The sequence below is a fragment of the Eublepharis macularius genome, chromosome 18, assembly GCF_028583425.1.
Source record: "Eublepharis macularius isolate TG4126 chromosome 18, MPM_Emac_v1.0, whole genome shotgun sequence".
NCBI lineage: Eukaryota > Metazoa > Chordata > Lepidosauria > Squamata > Eublepharidae > Eublepharis > Eublepharis macularius.
Window position 1 is genome coordinate 38556972 of NC_072807.1, and position 13960 is coordinate 38570931.

General features: G+C 56.0%; 1 protein-coding gene across 1 annotated transcript; it reads left to right on the top strand.

The window, feature by feature from the left end:
• The first annotated feature begins 10154 nt into the window (after positions 1-10154).
• FOXB1 (forkhead box B1) lies at positions 10155-11099 on the top strand. Its single transcript, XM_055002933.1, has one exon. The coding sequence runs from the start codon at positions 10155-10157 to the stop codon at positions 11097-11099; it is 945 nt and encodes a 314-aa protein (XP_054858908.1).
• The last annotated feature ends 2861 nt before the right edge of the window (positions 11100-13960 follow it).

Consider the following 13960-nt stretch of genomic DNA (forward strand, 5'->3'; position numbering starts at 1 on the left):
ATTTTAGGTCAGCGCTGATTTGCCTTGTCCACAGTCGCCCCGGATCAGTTCCTTGCATATTCCGCCTTCATGCCCTCACACACACAAAAGTTTCACGCTGCAATCCTGTGCAGACTTAAATAAACTTTCTGAACTCCACAGGACTTACTTCTGAGTAAACGCACCTAAGATCAGCCTGCAAATATCTTAGCAGTAGTTTGCTATGGGGCGATATTAAATGTCCCTTTTGGCCTGCCTGCGAAGGAGCAGAGGATATGGGAGAAATGTAAGCCTGTGTATTTTTTAAAAAATCGAAAAATGTCACACTTTTTAAATCGGGGATTTTTTTTATAAAGAAAAGGAGAAAGAAGTTCCCTCCACCCATCTCTTAAACGGCACACAAAACCTTTTTCTGGGTGGTACCTCGAAGAAGTGGTTTCAGTTGGGACAATGCTGTTTAGCTATCATTTGCTATTTTGAATGAATGGGAGCGATCCTCCTTTTTTAACAACATTTGTTTCCTATTATGGAGAGGCGCAGCAGTGAAGGGCAGACATGTGAAAGCGACTGTTTGATTCTCTTTTTTCTTCCCCCTGACCTCGCCTTTGTCTCCCCTTGCCCTGGGAATGTCACGCCTCGCTACTTCACTTTCACATCCTCGGGAAAGTGGCTTTGTCCGACCCTTTTTAGACACACACGAAATTGTTCCCTTTCCCTCCGCTGTAAAAGATACTTCAGATTGGGGACTCGGTTCACAAGTGCAATGCAATTTGGCTTTAGGCTCCACCTTTGTTCGGCTTGTACAGATGACCAAACACCGCGCGCATTATACAGTCCAGCGGCTGCTGCCCGAACGCCGACGTGAGGGGCCGGGAGAAAAGGCAAATTAATCCCCCTCGGGGCTAAGGTGGCATTTGTAAGATTTCCTACAAAGAGGCCAGAGACGAGGGGGTGGGTTGCAAATGCTACAATTTTTTTGGTTAAAAAGAAGAAGAAGAAGAAGAAGAAGAAGAAGAAGGGGGGTAACGCACACGCACCCAATCGCTTGCCCCGGACTGTCAGCCCCCCCCCCCCCAGCAGACAAATAATCAGTAAGAAACTTTCGGGGGAAAGTTTCGTCTCCCACCCACCCAGCCCACTCCAAGCGGTCCAAATCCCAAGCAAAACGGTTAGGGAAGAGAAGAGCTGGCACAGATGCACCGTGACTTTTAAGGAGCAAACCGAAGCAGGTCTACTTGGAAGTAAGCCCCATATTATGCAAGGGGGGTTACTCCAAGGAAAGTGTTCTTAGGATTGCAGCCTCAGGGTCTTAAATTTAAATAAATACACCGCAGCGAAGGGAGGCAGAGCGCGCGGAGGTGATGCCCTGGGAAGGCGGGGGCCGCCTGGAACGTTGCGCTCTCCTCCGTTCTGAGGTGTCCTTAGCGACGGAGGCCTTGGCGACGGAGGACCAACCTGGGAGGCCCGCGGGTACCACCCCGAGTCACAGTTGCGCGCGATGCCAGGCCTTAAAAGGGCTGTGCTGCGCGACTCCTTAGAAGCCAGGCTGCAGCCTTGCACGCGCTGAAAAGCCCCGTTGAACTAAAGGGGAGTTAGTGGTGGTTAGGATCGCGTTTCACTATCTCTCACCGCCCTCCTCCCGCTCAAACGCACGTCTGAAACCGCCCGCGAGGCATTGGCTGGCTTTAGCTTCAGTTCATCTCAGCAGGTGGCCTGGGGAGAGTACCTCAGGAGGCTTGTCTTTAGTTCTGCGGATCGGGACCGGGACAAAGGCCAGGCATCATTACAAGTCAGCATCTGGCGTCTCGATGCCGCAGGGCGCAGAAGAAGGATAAAAACCGTCGCCCCCTCCCCCAATTAATTCTTAATAAAAGTCTTTGGGGTGCTACAAGACTACCCTTAATTTAAGACAGCCCTCTTCATGTGGAGATCCTTTCAAACGTGGCCGGAGAATGGTGAGGCGAATCGGTTTGGCCAGGCACTCAAGGAAATGCTCGCCTGCAGTGTCGGCTGCCTCTTTGCCACCAGACGCCCGCGTTTTCCACCGACAGTTCACACGTTCAGCTGGCAGAGTGTTCTGGTCACCCACGTGTACAGCGCCCAAGAGATCTGCCAGCCGGGCTTGCCTCTTAGCCCAAAGGGAGCATCTCATACAACCGAGCACACCCACATGTTCAAGGCTTAGTTCTGCGCCCCCCCCAGCACTCCTCCCCCCACTTGTCTCGGTCTTTTAACTCTCAGAGAGTAAAGTTGCAACTCTGTACATGTTCACTTAGGAGTGGTGGGCATCATTGAACTTTGCTGGACTTACTTCCGAGTTGACACGTCTATAGGGCTGCTGAGCTTGCTTGGGACGGCGCCTCTCCCCTCCTGAGTGGGAAAGGGTCTCATCTTGAAAGTTTTTCACTGTGGAAATTTGCTTCAATTGTAGACACATATTATTAATCTAGATTAATTAAAAAACCAGATTAATTGCCTTTTAAAAATTAATCTAGTTAAAAGAAAATGGCACAAAAATGCCACCGGAAGGATTTTGGCTAAGCCCTGGGCAACAACTCCGCACATTTCCTCGCAAGTAAGTGTCAGTGGAACCTGCTCCCCCAGTGCACAGGCACAGGATCGGGCAACCGGATGCTTACTCAGAAGTAACTAGCAAGGAGACCAGTGTGGCTTTCCCGGAAAAGTGTATAGGGCTGCAGCTTTAGCGGGAAGAAAAAGCCCCAGTGACTCAAGTGGGACTTACTTCCGAGTAAGTGTGGTTTACGTTTTCGCCCAGGTGCTGGTGCGCGGGCAAGATCCCTTGGACCCGGCGGCTGTTGCGCAAGACCATGGCCCAGTTGGCTGCCTTACTCGCAAGTCTTCGCGCCCAGGATCGGGCAGCCCACGTCTGTGGGTGTTTACTCAGAGATCTGAGTCCATTTGGCTGGAAGTGTGCGTTGGATCGCAGCCACCGCCACAAACCTCGAGCGGGCGACGGGGATCTTCCAGCGAGTTTGTCATTGACTGGAGCAGGGGGGAAGAGAGCTTGTGCGCTGAATAGGATCAGCCTTTCCAAAAAGCGGGAGGGGGGAGATGAGTGAAGGGGCAGATTTGGTGGCAGAATGCACCCTTTCCAATGCTTTTAGCCCCCCCCCCAAGAAGTAGCCCTCCCAAACCGCCCCCTGCAGCCTCCGGGCCTATCACAAACCGCGCCCGCGCAAGCTTCCCAGGACGCTGGAAAAAATTAGCCTTTTAAAATCTTTTTTTTAAGTCAGGAAATCCTGCGCCCGGCTGAGCCTCGGCAGCCCCTCTGCCCCCCCGCCCCGCCCCGCCCCGCCCCGGCTGGAGTTAATAATTCTCCATTCTTTCCCCCAAGAAAAATTTGTTCCAAGCCGGGTTATTGTCGCTGGCCGCCTAGGAGACCCTCCAAAGCTGGCGTGTCCCCCCCCTCCTCCAGCCCCCTCCCCCCCACTGTTTTGTAAATATTAACAATCCGGTGCGGGCGATTCTTTGAGCGAGAGTGGCCTCCTTCTCCCGGAGTTCGAGGCCCGCCAGCGGCGCACCTGAGCGCAAAGCCATCCGCGCGGCGCGTTGGGAAGGGCGCCGCTTGGCCCCCGCCCCCGGAGCGCACTGTGGATTTAGGGAGGGGAAATCAGCATAAATTATGAGCGGATCTGGGGAGCGTGTGTGGTCCGGCTTGTGGGAAAGGAGGCGGCGGAGCGGCCCTGCCTGCCAGGCGGAAAGGAGGCGCGTCCTCGCCGAGCGGCTTGAATGCCTCCCTGCGCCCCAGCCCTTTGCAAGGGATATAATTGACTTATGCGGAGTCTTTAGAGGGCTTTCCCACCCCCTTCCCCGGAGCTGCGTGTTTGAATAAGGCTTCTCTCCCCAGCCCCGGAGAGGAGGGGAGGTCTATTTGTTTTTATTTCCTACAGAATGGATATTGATCCCCCGCCCCACCGCCCTCCTCTGACCCAACCGTTTGGGAACAAATCAACGGAGGCCTGGCATAAATTACATGCCAAATTCTCATTTGAGAAATTTGGGGGATTAGCAGAGGAGGAGAGCTGAGCCTCTACTCCCAGTAATGGGTTTGGGGGGGGAGCCCATGCGAGGAGACCCTCCCCACTCCCAGCTCAATTTCAAAAGAAGAAGAGGCGATTCTCAAAATGCCGAATGGCTACTTGGAAGTAAGCATGCACTACATGGAAGTAAGCATGCGCCATTGAACGTGCCATTGGCCTTGCCCCTGCATGCAGACTTGGGAACCGGGGCCTGTGAGTAAACGGAGCAGCACCATTATTTTGAAAGCTGGACTAATTCCACACAAGGTGGATAATGCGCTTCAGCGATCATTTGCGAGTGAATTTTCCTAGTTCATGCTGGAAAATCCCGTTGCAAACAGTTGCTAAAGTGCGCTGGAACCGCATTGTCCGATGTGTTTGAAGGCAGTTTTTGAGGTGCCCTGGAGCGAATGTTTACCCGGAAGCCCGTCCAACTGGCTGCTTACTACCACTCAAGTGTTCATAGGCTACCACCGGACTTACTCCCGAGCAAAGATATACACAGCTGGAGCTACAAATCGGTTTACAGTTGAATATGTCACTTTTCCAGCGAGTTGCAAGCTAGTACGAGGTACAACAGGTGGTTTCTTTCTCTGAAGCCACTGGGAAAGCCAGGCTCTTGGCGTACAAAGGTTGTGGATCGCCAGACTTCTCCTCCCCCAGAGCGATCCGTCTGGATCCAGTAGACCGCGGTATTCCCGGGTGGTGCTTCAGCAGTATCCCCGCGGCCGGATCTCTTGCCTGTCTTCTCTCAAGCAAGTCCATTGCAATCAAAGCCGAGGGCAGATGGGTGTATTTGCTTGATGGGGCGTTTGTTGGCATCCTTGGGGATTTCAAGCCGGGATGTGTGTGTGTGTGTGTGTGTGTGTGTGTGTGTGTGTGTGTGTGTTGCTATTCGGCTTGCTGATTTTCATGACACTGGAATTATTTTGATCGATCCCCTCCTCAACAAGAAGAGCCTCCCCCGACATGAAACAAAACTCTTTTAACTTTAAGAAGAAAAGAGAGCGGAAGGGGGGGGCTGTAAATTGTGAAACAAAAGGATTCTGTTGCGTTTCGCCTGCAATAGCACCCCCCCCCCCTTTATCCAAAAGCAAGCATTTATCCTGCTGGAACAGAGCAGTGCTCCATTTTTTTCTTCCGATGGCCAGATGCCAGGGGAGGGGGCTCACAAAAGATCCCTCGCCTCTGGTATTTTCCCCTAGCCTCTGGCATTCTGAGATATACTGCCCCTCTTCTAGGAGGCTCCATTTAGACTTTGGCGTTGTGGGCGGCATCTTCTAATTATGAGCCTCCATTCCACCATTGAGAAACCAAAGTTTGACACGGGTCCTGCGTGTCTATCTTTCCCCACTGCCTCCGTTTGGCAGACAGAAAGAATTCTCTCCTGCTGTCTGTTAAGGAACGGGGCCATTCGGAATTTCGGTTTCCCGTAGGGCGCATCCTCTCCAGGTTCCTCCCGGGGAATACGAATCCGACCCCTGCCTTCGGGAGAGAAGGCGGGGGTGGGACTGAGCTCGTCCAGGAGGAGGGGACACAAAACACGCCCCCCCCCCGGTCCTGGTTGTGGTGTTCACACGAGCGCTGGATGGGCAGTCTCTTTCAAAATGCGGATTGAAGAAATCCGGGGATGGCTCAAATCTCTTCGCTTCCTCCGAGGCTTCTTCTCTCCCGCCCGCTCCCCCCTCCCCGCACGCTTTATTTTTGCTGAATTAAGCAGGTGACAGTCTTCTGGCGTTCAAGTAGTTCTGTTAATATTGAAAAACGTGCCCTCGCATCTCAAACGGCTGCGCTGCGGCTCCGGCGCCATTTCAATATTAATGAAATGGTTTAATCTCCTAAATTCCTCGTGTTTAAGTTACGTTTTGGTGAGTTATTGACCAGCAACGAAAATGTGGTTAGTGGACTGTGGGGGGGGGGGTGTTTCAAAAAAAAATCAGAAACAAAAATTATAATGAAGAATCCAATTTCAGTGCTGAAGTTTTGGGGGTGCAGCCCGAGGTTAGGCATGTCTACTTTGAAGTAAGTCAGGGGTACCTGGCCTGATGTTAGGCGTGTCTACTCAGAAGTAAGTCAATGGGGCTTACTCGCAACAAGTCATAGATTCAGAGGAGTTAGCCGAGTTAGCCGATGTAGTCGCAAAATAGTAGAGTCCAGTAGCACCTTTAAGACTGACCCACTTTATTGTAGCATAAGCTTTCTCGAAAGAACCACAGCTCTCTTCGTCAGATGCATGGAGGGTACTGCAGCCAAAAGTGTTCACTTGGAAGAAAAAAAAATCGAGTTGGGTGGGGAACTCTTAAAGAAGATGGCGTAAGATGGCGGCCTATGGCGGAACAATTCCAATTTAGCCTTTCCCAGAATAGCGTACTTTAATGTGGTTCTTTCAAAGAGCCCAGAATAGAAGGGTATTTTTTGAAGGGGTGGGGGATAGAAGAGGCCACGGCGGCCACAGCCAGCCAGCCAACCACCCCGTCCTCCTTCAACCACCTGGTTCGAACCAGGGTCCCTCGGAGAACCCTCAAGGCGGGCCCAAAGCCCCTTTCCTCTTCCAATACAGGCCCCAATACAGGGCCAGGATGCCTGCCTGATTATGGCTGTGCGAGATTCAGACGAGCTCACACGTGCCGAGCGCCTTGCGGGCTCCCAAACTTACTGCAGAACCAGGGGCCCTCTTTGGCCCGGGACAGATCTCTGCAGAAGCCTGTTGGGTGCAGGGACCTGCATCAACATGTGGCAAGGAGTTCCAGAGGCCACTACCCAAAGGCCTTTCCGGTCCAGCGGAGGGGGTCGGGATTCCCTCTGGACAAAAGCGGCTGGTGGTGCCTGGAAAACGGGCGGCTCCCTCCTCACCTGTCCCTTCTTGAGCACTTTGCAAACTGGGTCCACCTCCTTTTAGTTTGTGGTGCCGTATTTAAACACCCCTGTCGGCAGCCCCCATTACTTAAAATTATGACTCAGACGCAACTCAACTGGCTCCTGACCTACCTCGCAGGGTAGTTGTAAGGACAATGAGAATATGCGCCTAACGCTTGCGCCCAAGGAAAATTACGCAAATAATCAAAGATAACCTGCTGTTCAAGGCTGTGTGTGGATGTGTGCGAGAGAGACGATCGCTTTGATGGTTTCCCCGTTTCCAGTTACAGGTTCTTCTTTACCAATTGAGATACTGCGCCGTCATTTTCCCCACAGGCTTGGGGTGGCAGGCTGTCCACCCCAGCGCTGCGCCCAGGCGCTCTCTCCAAGCCGACCTAGGAATCGACCTCAGCACAGACTTCTCCCAGCCCCCGTGGTACGAAAAGAGCCGCCCCGCCGTCACCTGTGCTCCTCTCTCCTGTAACTCGAGAGTCGATGAATTCAAACCTGCAAAACCCGTTTCCCAAAAGCACTGAACTCGGGCCAGATAACCCGCGTGGAAGCCCTCACAGAGGTACGCAGGGCCAGTAACCTGTCAGAGTGCTAGACCCAGTTCGGAGGACCCGAAAGCCCAAGCCCTCATAACCTTTCCAGAGACAAGGAGCGGTCCCCAGCTCAGTGAAGCGGAAGTACTCGGCTACCAGCTCCCCTGCTGGCATTTCCCTCAACAGCGAGCAAGAAACTCGGATGTGGTCAGCTCTGGACAGGGAACCGCAGAACATCCGAGCTCTGTGGCCCTTTCGGAACCTCCTGTATTCACACCGTTGGTCGCATGCACACGTCGCAGTTTGGCGTACCAGAAAATCTTAAGCCGTCAAAATCCCCGAGAAATCTACAAGATGTAATTATTCAATATGGATCACATCTGGCTGAGGTTGTATTAAAACCAAGGGCGCTTATTGTCCTCGTAGGCTGTTTATTTGCGCATAATGTATTTGAACCTAGATGCAAGTCCGCGCAGATCGGCTGAAAGGTACTCGCAAACGCTGGGGAGGGGTAAGTCACCCCAAACATACTAATATTAGTAGTCTGCTTAAAGCAAGTTTTCCTTACTAATAGAGGAACACCAATAGTGCAATCCTAAACAGAGTAACTGATTAGGATTCCTCTGTAAATGTCTGGTCCCAGGAAAATCCGTTCAGACGTTACGTGTGTCGGATTTCAGAGTGTAAACGAGCTTCCCGCTGTACCGAGTTTCTCTTCCTGCAGATAAGACACGCTGAGTGGACTGAAAGACTTCCTACACGATTGGATGCCTTCGAGATGTGGAACGACCCGCCACTTTTCCGATCCCCGTTTATTCCAATGCGGGCGTGAAAAGCACCGGCTTAAATCTTCCTCCTTGCCCAAGGCTCACATTCTAGCCGGCTGGCTAGCGGAAATTCCACTTGACCGCGAACTAACTTCTGAATAGACACCACTGTTTTAAAAACAGAAGGACTCCGGGAATGCCCACTTCCCCCCTCCCCAAATATAGTTCTGGGTTCGAGAGTGGGTTGGGGTCACCCAAGTGAGAAAGACTGCTGGATCGACCCCACCACACACTTAGCGCTCGGCCCGGTAGAGGGCGAGACCTGGCATGTTAAGAGGGCTGTCACCGACCCCGGGAAAACGGGGCTTTCTTGCCGAAGGCGTCGCAAGTTAGACAGGTTTAGGTAACACTGGAGACAGGATCCAGCCACCTCCCAAGTCCCCGCTGAGCGCAAAGGGGCGCACGAACTTAACTCTGCTCGTCTCTCGCAGCTCCGACCCTGCCTTAAATGAACACGTCTCCTTTCCACACACCCCCAAGCCCTTTTCCCCGCAGCAAAAGCGGAAGGAAAAGAGACGAATGAACCCCCTAAAACGCAGCCCGTTCCCCACCTCTGGACTCAGCACCGAGAAACGCGATGAGATGTTCTATGATTAAAGGCTTCGGAGCCCGGGATCCGGGAGGGAGGGAGGGAGGGGGGCCGAAAGAGGTTCAGCCTGGCCGGGAGCCGGAGCGGACCTGGGGCCAGCAGCCCCCTGGCACAAGCACACCGCCCACCCCAGGGGCAGGGCCCGCCGCCGCCGCTGCCGCCTCCCCCCCCCCCCGGCCCTTCGGTCCTCGGGGCTTGCGGCTGCTTGAGGGGAGCGGGCATACCTCTACAGGCGCTCCGGGGCCGGTCCGGCGGCGCTGCCCCCCTGCTTGGTCGGCCGCTGCCTGCCATTGGCCCGAGGGCTCGGCGCGGAGAGGTGCCGCGGCAGGCGAGGCCGGCTTTCCGCGCCCGCCGCCGCGCCGCGCCGCGCCCTCCCCTCCCTCCCTCCCTCCCTCCCCCTCCCTCCGCTGCCCTCCCCTCCCCAGGCGATTGTCATCTGATAGCGCAGAAGTGGCCCATTAATGAAGCGCCTCGACGGGGGTCTTTTCTGCGCCTGTCACCGCCCGCCACGATCAGATGGGCGGCAGGCAGGACATGGAGGCGGCCGCCGCTTAGCTCGGGCTGCCGAGGAGCGTGAGGCGGGCGCCCGGCGCGGTCCAGCTCGGCTCGCCGGCCCGGGGGCGGACCCGCGCTGCCCACCCCGAGAAGCCTCCGCCGGGACTTAAAAGCTGGCCGCCCAGGGCGCTCGCCAGCCGCAGCATCGGCCTCCCGGATGCGGACTCCGGCTCGGCGGCCACTCTAAGGTGGGTGAGGCGGTGCTAGGGGGTGGACCGGGCCACCGCGGCCTGCCGGAGCTCCGATTCGACGGCCCCGGAACCCAGCGGTCCCGGGAAGAGAAGCCGGGCGCTGCTGCCGCTGCTGCCGCTGCCTCGCCCGGGAAGTTTTTCCTCCTCCGGGAGCGGCCGCGTGGCGTGGGGGAGGGGAAGGGGAGCTGTGCTCGGACTACGGGCGGGGTTGCTCGCGTGTAAGGGAGCGTCGGGGGCCCCAGCGGCCGGGCGGACCGGGCCAGCCCCTTGGCCGCGCTTCCAGTGCGTAATTGCGCGCAGCCGGCCGCTGACTGTGGGGAGGGGGGCTGGCCCGGCTCTGGCCGGGGCTGGGCTGCGGGGCGCGGGTCCGGGGGCTGGGGCTCGCGGGTGCCGTTCGCACGTGACGCCGAGCCTCTCCAGTGGCGCCGGCGGGCCGGCAGAGCCGCTTCTCCGCTCTTGGTTTGGCGCGGCCGGGCGGGCGCTCGGCTCCTGGGCGCCTCCTTCGGCGCGGCGGGTAGCCCCTAACCGGCTCGCTCTCTCCCCGCTGCAGAGCTCCAGCGCCGCGCCCCGCCATGCCTCGGCCGGGCCGCAACACCTACAGCGACCAGAAGCCGCCCTACTCGTACATCTCGCTGACGGCCATGGCCATCCAGAGCGCGCCGGAGAAGATGCTGCCGCTGAGCGAGATCTACAAGTTCATCATGGAGCGCTTCCCCTACTACCGGGAGAACACGCAGCGCTGGCAGAACTCGCTGCGCCACAACCTCTCCTTCAACGACTGCTTCATCAAGATCCCGCGGCGGCCCGACCAGCCGGGCAAGGGCAGTTTCTGGGCGCTGCACCCCAGCTGCGGGGACATGTTCGAGAACGGCAGCTTCCTGCGGCGCCGCAAGCGCTTCAAGGTGCTCAAGGCCGACCCGCTGGCGCCCAGCAAGCCGGCCGAGGCGGCGCAGTTCCTGCAGCAGCAGGCCAAGCTGCGCCTGGGCGCCCTGGCCGCGCCCCACCTGCCCCCAGGGCCCGCCGCCTACGGGCTGGGCGTGGCGGCTCCCGCCGGCTCCGGCTTCAAGCACCCCTTCGCCATCGAGAACATCATCGCCCGCGAGTACAAGATGCCCGGCGGCCTGCCCTTCCCGGCCGTGCCCGCCATGCCCGCCGCCTACCCGCTGCCCAACCAGCTGGCGCCCGGCTGGCCCCACGTCTACGGCTCCGGCATGCTGGACCCCATGGGCGGCGCGGGCGACTACGGCGCCTACGGGGTGCCCCTCAAGCCTCTGTGCCACGCCGCCGGCGGGCAGACGCTCCCGGCCATTCCCGTGCCCATCAAGCCGGCGCCCGCCGCCGCCGTGCCCGCGCTGCCCGCCCTGCCGGCCCCGCTGCCCGCCATCCTCTCGAACTCGCCGCCCTCGCTCAGCCCGCCCTCCTCGCAGACCGCCGCCAGCCAAAGCAGCCCCGCCACCCCCAGCGAGACCCTCACCAGCCCGGCCTCGGCGCTCCACGCCGTCGTTGCCGTCCACTGACAGCGCCGCTCGCCCGCCACGGACTGCCCGCTGCTCTCCCGCCGCCCGGAGCCGGGCCTCTCTCCTCCGCCCAAAGCCGCTCCGCCTGGCTGCAGGCGGCTCCCTGCCTCCGCAAGAGGCCAAACTCTCCGGGCAGGGGACCCCCCTGTGGATGCTCTCCTTCCCTGAGCAGCGCAGCAGCCGAGCCCTGCGACTCAGAAGGCTGGCCCGGCGGTGCTTCTGAGGTTTCCCTTTTCTTTGAAACAGGCGACAATTCCCCTCCCCTCCCCAGGAAAGGATGTCAAAGGATGTGAGTAAAATGCAGGGGGGGGGGGGATGCGTACCAAGATAGCTGAAGGAGAGGAGACGCAAAGCCAAGCGCTTTGCAACTCCTGTTGATTCGCAGGCCAGAGTTTCGCCAGCTGTCCCCGGACTTTTACTCGACGAGATTTACTTCCGAGTAAAGACGCCGAGGCTCCGCAACCTCTTGCATTGCAATCAACAGGGCTCCCCCCTCCGCGCGCCTTAGCGCTTCACTTTGGAGGGCTCGGCCCCGCAGTGTTTACAAACCGATTGGGACACTCCTCTGTGGCCCCTCCAACTCTTTTGTGAGTAACTCGTTCGTTTCCCCAGCGTAGAAAGGGCGGGGGAGAGACCGACGCACAGAGCTTGAGATTCTTTGGGAAATGTATTTATTGTTTTAGGCCAGGAACCCGACCAAAAAGGAAAGAGGAGACCACCACCCCTCCAGGTTTAGGTTGTTTTTTTAATGTGAAAGATGGACGTGGGGTGGGGGAGATCAGGTGAGGAGAGACTCCTTGCATAGCAGCTGTTTTTGGGGGGGGGGGCTACTGTAAATGTCTGTGAATAGGAATGGTGAGGAGCGGTGTGAAATGCACTTTTGTTCAACGTCCTCCTTTCCCTAGCTGTAGGTAGTCTCGCAGAAAACCCGAATTTCTTTCTTCCCCCCTCGCCTGTTTTTGTGAATCGCTTAAGTTAAGGGGCGGGGGGACACAAGCTAAGATGTCGAAGCGTTCAGTCCGAACTGTTAAGAAACCAGAGCGGGATCCTGTCCGGTGGTTCTCTTGCGCAAGCGAGGAAGGGCGGTGGCGCCCGCAGGAGAACTGCCCGAAGGATCGGGCCCGAACTTTTCTTCTTGTACAGAAGTGAGCATGAAACGTTAAATATGAATTTTCCCGTGCCCCTCTCCCGCCCAGCATGGTTTGTTTTCGGACAAAAGTTTGTTTGTTTTGTTGTTGTTTTTTTTTAAAAAAAGAAGTGTCTACCTTAAATTATGAAAGTTGCCATCCAAATAATATTTTCACATTAAAATATGTAAAGCCAGAATGGACTTTTCTCCCTGGTCTTTTTGAGCGGAACGTTGATGGACAGTAAATTGGTTCTGTTTCGTCGTCGAGAGGATCTAAATAATCGCGGGCGGGGGGACATCCTCAATTCAAAAGGGGGTTTCTCTTAAGAAACCCCTTCTTTCGAGGGCGGGGAGGGCCAGGAAGGGCGGCTGGTCCTTGGCCGTTTCCAGACGGTTTACCTGCCTCCGGAAGGTCGCGCCATGTTGCGGGGAAAACACCTTCAGATGCTGCGCATTAAATAGGGGGAGAAATCGAAGCGCACATGCGAGGTTCCACATTCTCGTTCACCCGTGGTAGTAGGGCTTGTGATGAACATTCACACGAGATAATCAGATTTTTTTAAAAAAAGACATCAGAAAAAGTTTGATTGCGATCCTGCCCAAACAAACAGGTAGCCTCATGGATTCAAAGCAAACCCGAAAAACAATTTTTAAAAAATCAGAAATCTGTAAAGTCTCATCTTATTGAGCTGATCTTGAAAAGGCATTTCATGGCTTGGCTCCTGCGACGGTTACTCGGGCCTCAAGGAAGGAGTAAGCCCCACTGAACTCAGCGGGACTTAGTTCCGAGGAAGCCGAAATCGCTGGAACTGGAGACCAGGCCCTCGTTTTCGTGATGGCCCGTGGGAACCGTCCGGGGCTAATTTTCGCTGGATTGTGCCCAATTTGGCTGCGGTGGGATTCATTCAAATCGATCAGAGTCTTAACACTTCTATAGGAACACGGTTTCCGCCCTCTGGATCCCATCCACTTTTACTTCTGCTTCGCACCAGTAACCAGAAACCGGTGCGGATGCGCATGGAATTTGCCATCGGATCCAATGCGCATTTGTAGCCTCATCTTTATCCACCGGGGAATCTCCCTGACTGGATGGGATGCGTATATAACATATTCAATACCGCGGACTGCTTGCATTTTTTCCCAGTTTGGGTGTGTGTGTGTGTGTGTGTGTGTGTGTGTGAGAGAGAGAGAGAGAGAGAGAGAGAGAGAATCGTTTTGAACGGATGAAATTCACTTTAATGTATTTTAAATGCAAGCAGTTATCTGAATTAGGGAGGCTGATGTTCTTAACGGGCAAACGCCTCCTTCTGTCTCTTTGGTCCAGTTGAGCAGAGGGCAGCGCCCTTATTTTCTACTTTTTCTCGAAAGGAATTTTACAGGTTCTCTCTGCAGCCCCTGGAGTCCGCTTGAACCCGCCGCGATCCGACAAGGGCCTCGCTCAGCCCATCTAATTTCCAGTCGCCCGGGAGCTGGGCGGCGATTTTGGAGAAGCTGGCTTCGGAAGAACCGGTTCTGGGCTCGCACAGCCAAGCGGATTCCTCCCCAAGCCACCAAAATGTAAGGGATCCCGGCAGCCCCCTCCCTGTTTTAATTTTAAAAACACTTAAAACACACACACACATTTGGGCAGTTGCTTTACTTTCCTCTTGAACTGCAAACGAGGCCGGGCGAAATTGCTCGCTCTATTTCCCCTCTTCGCACCTCCGCAAAGAGCTTTTTAGTGGGGACAGGG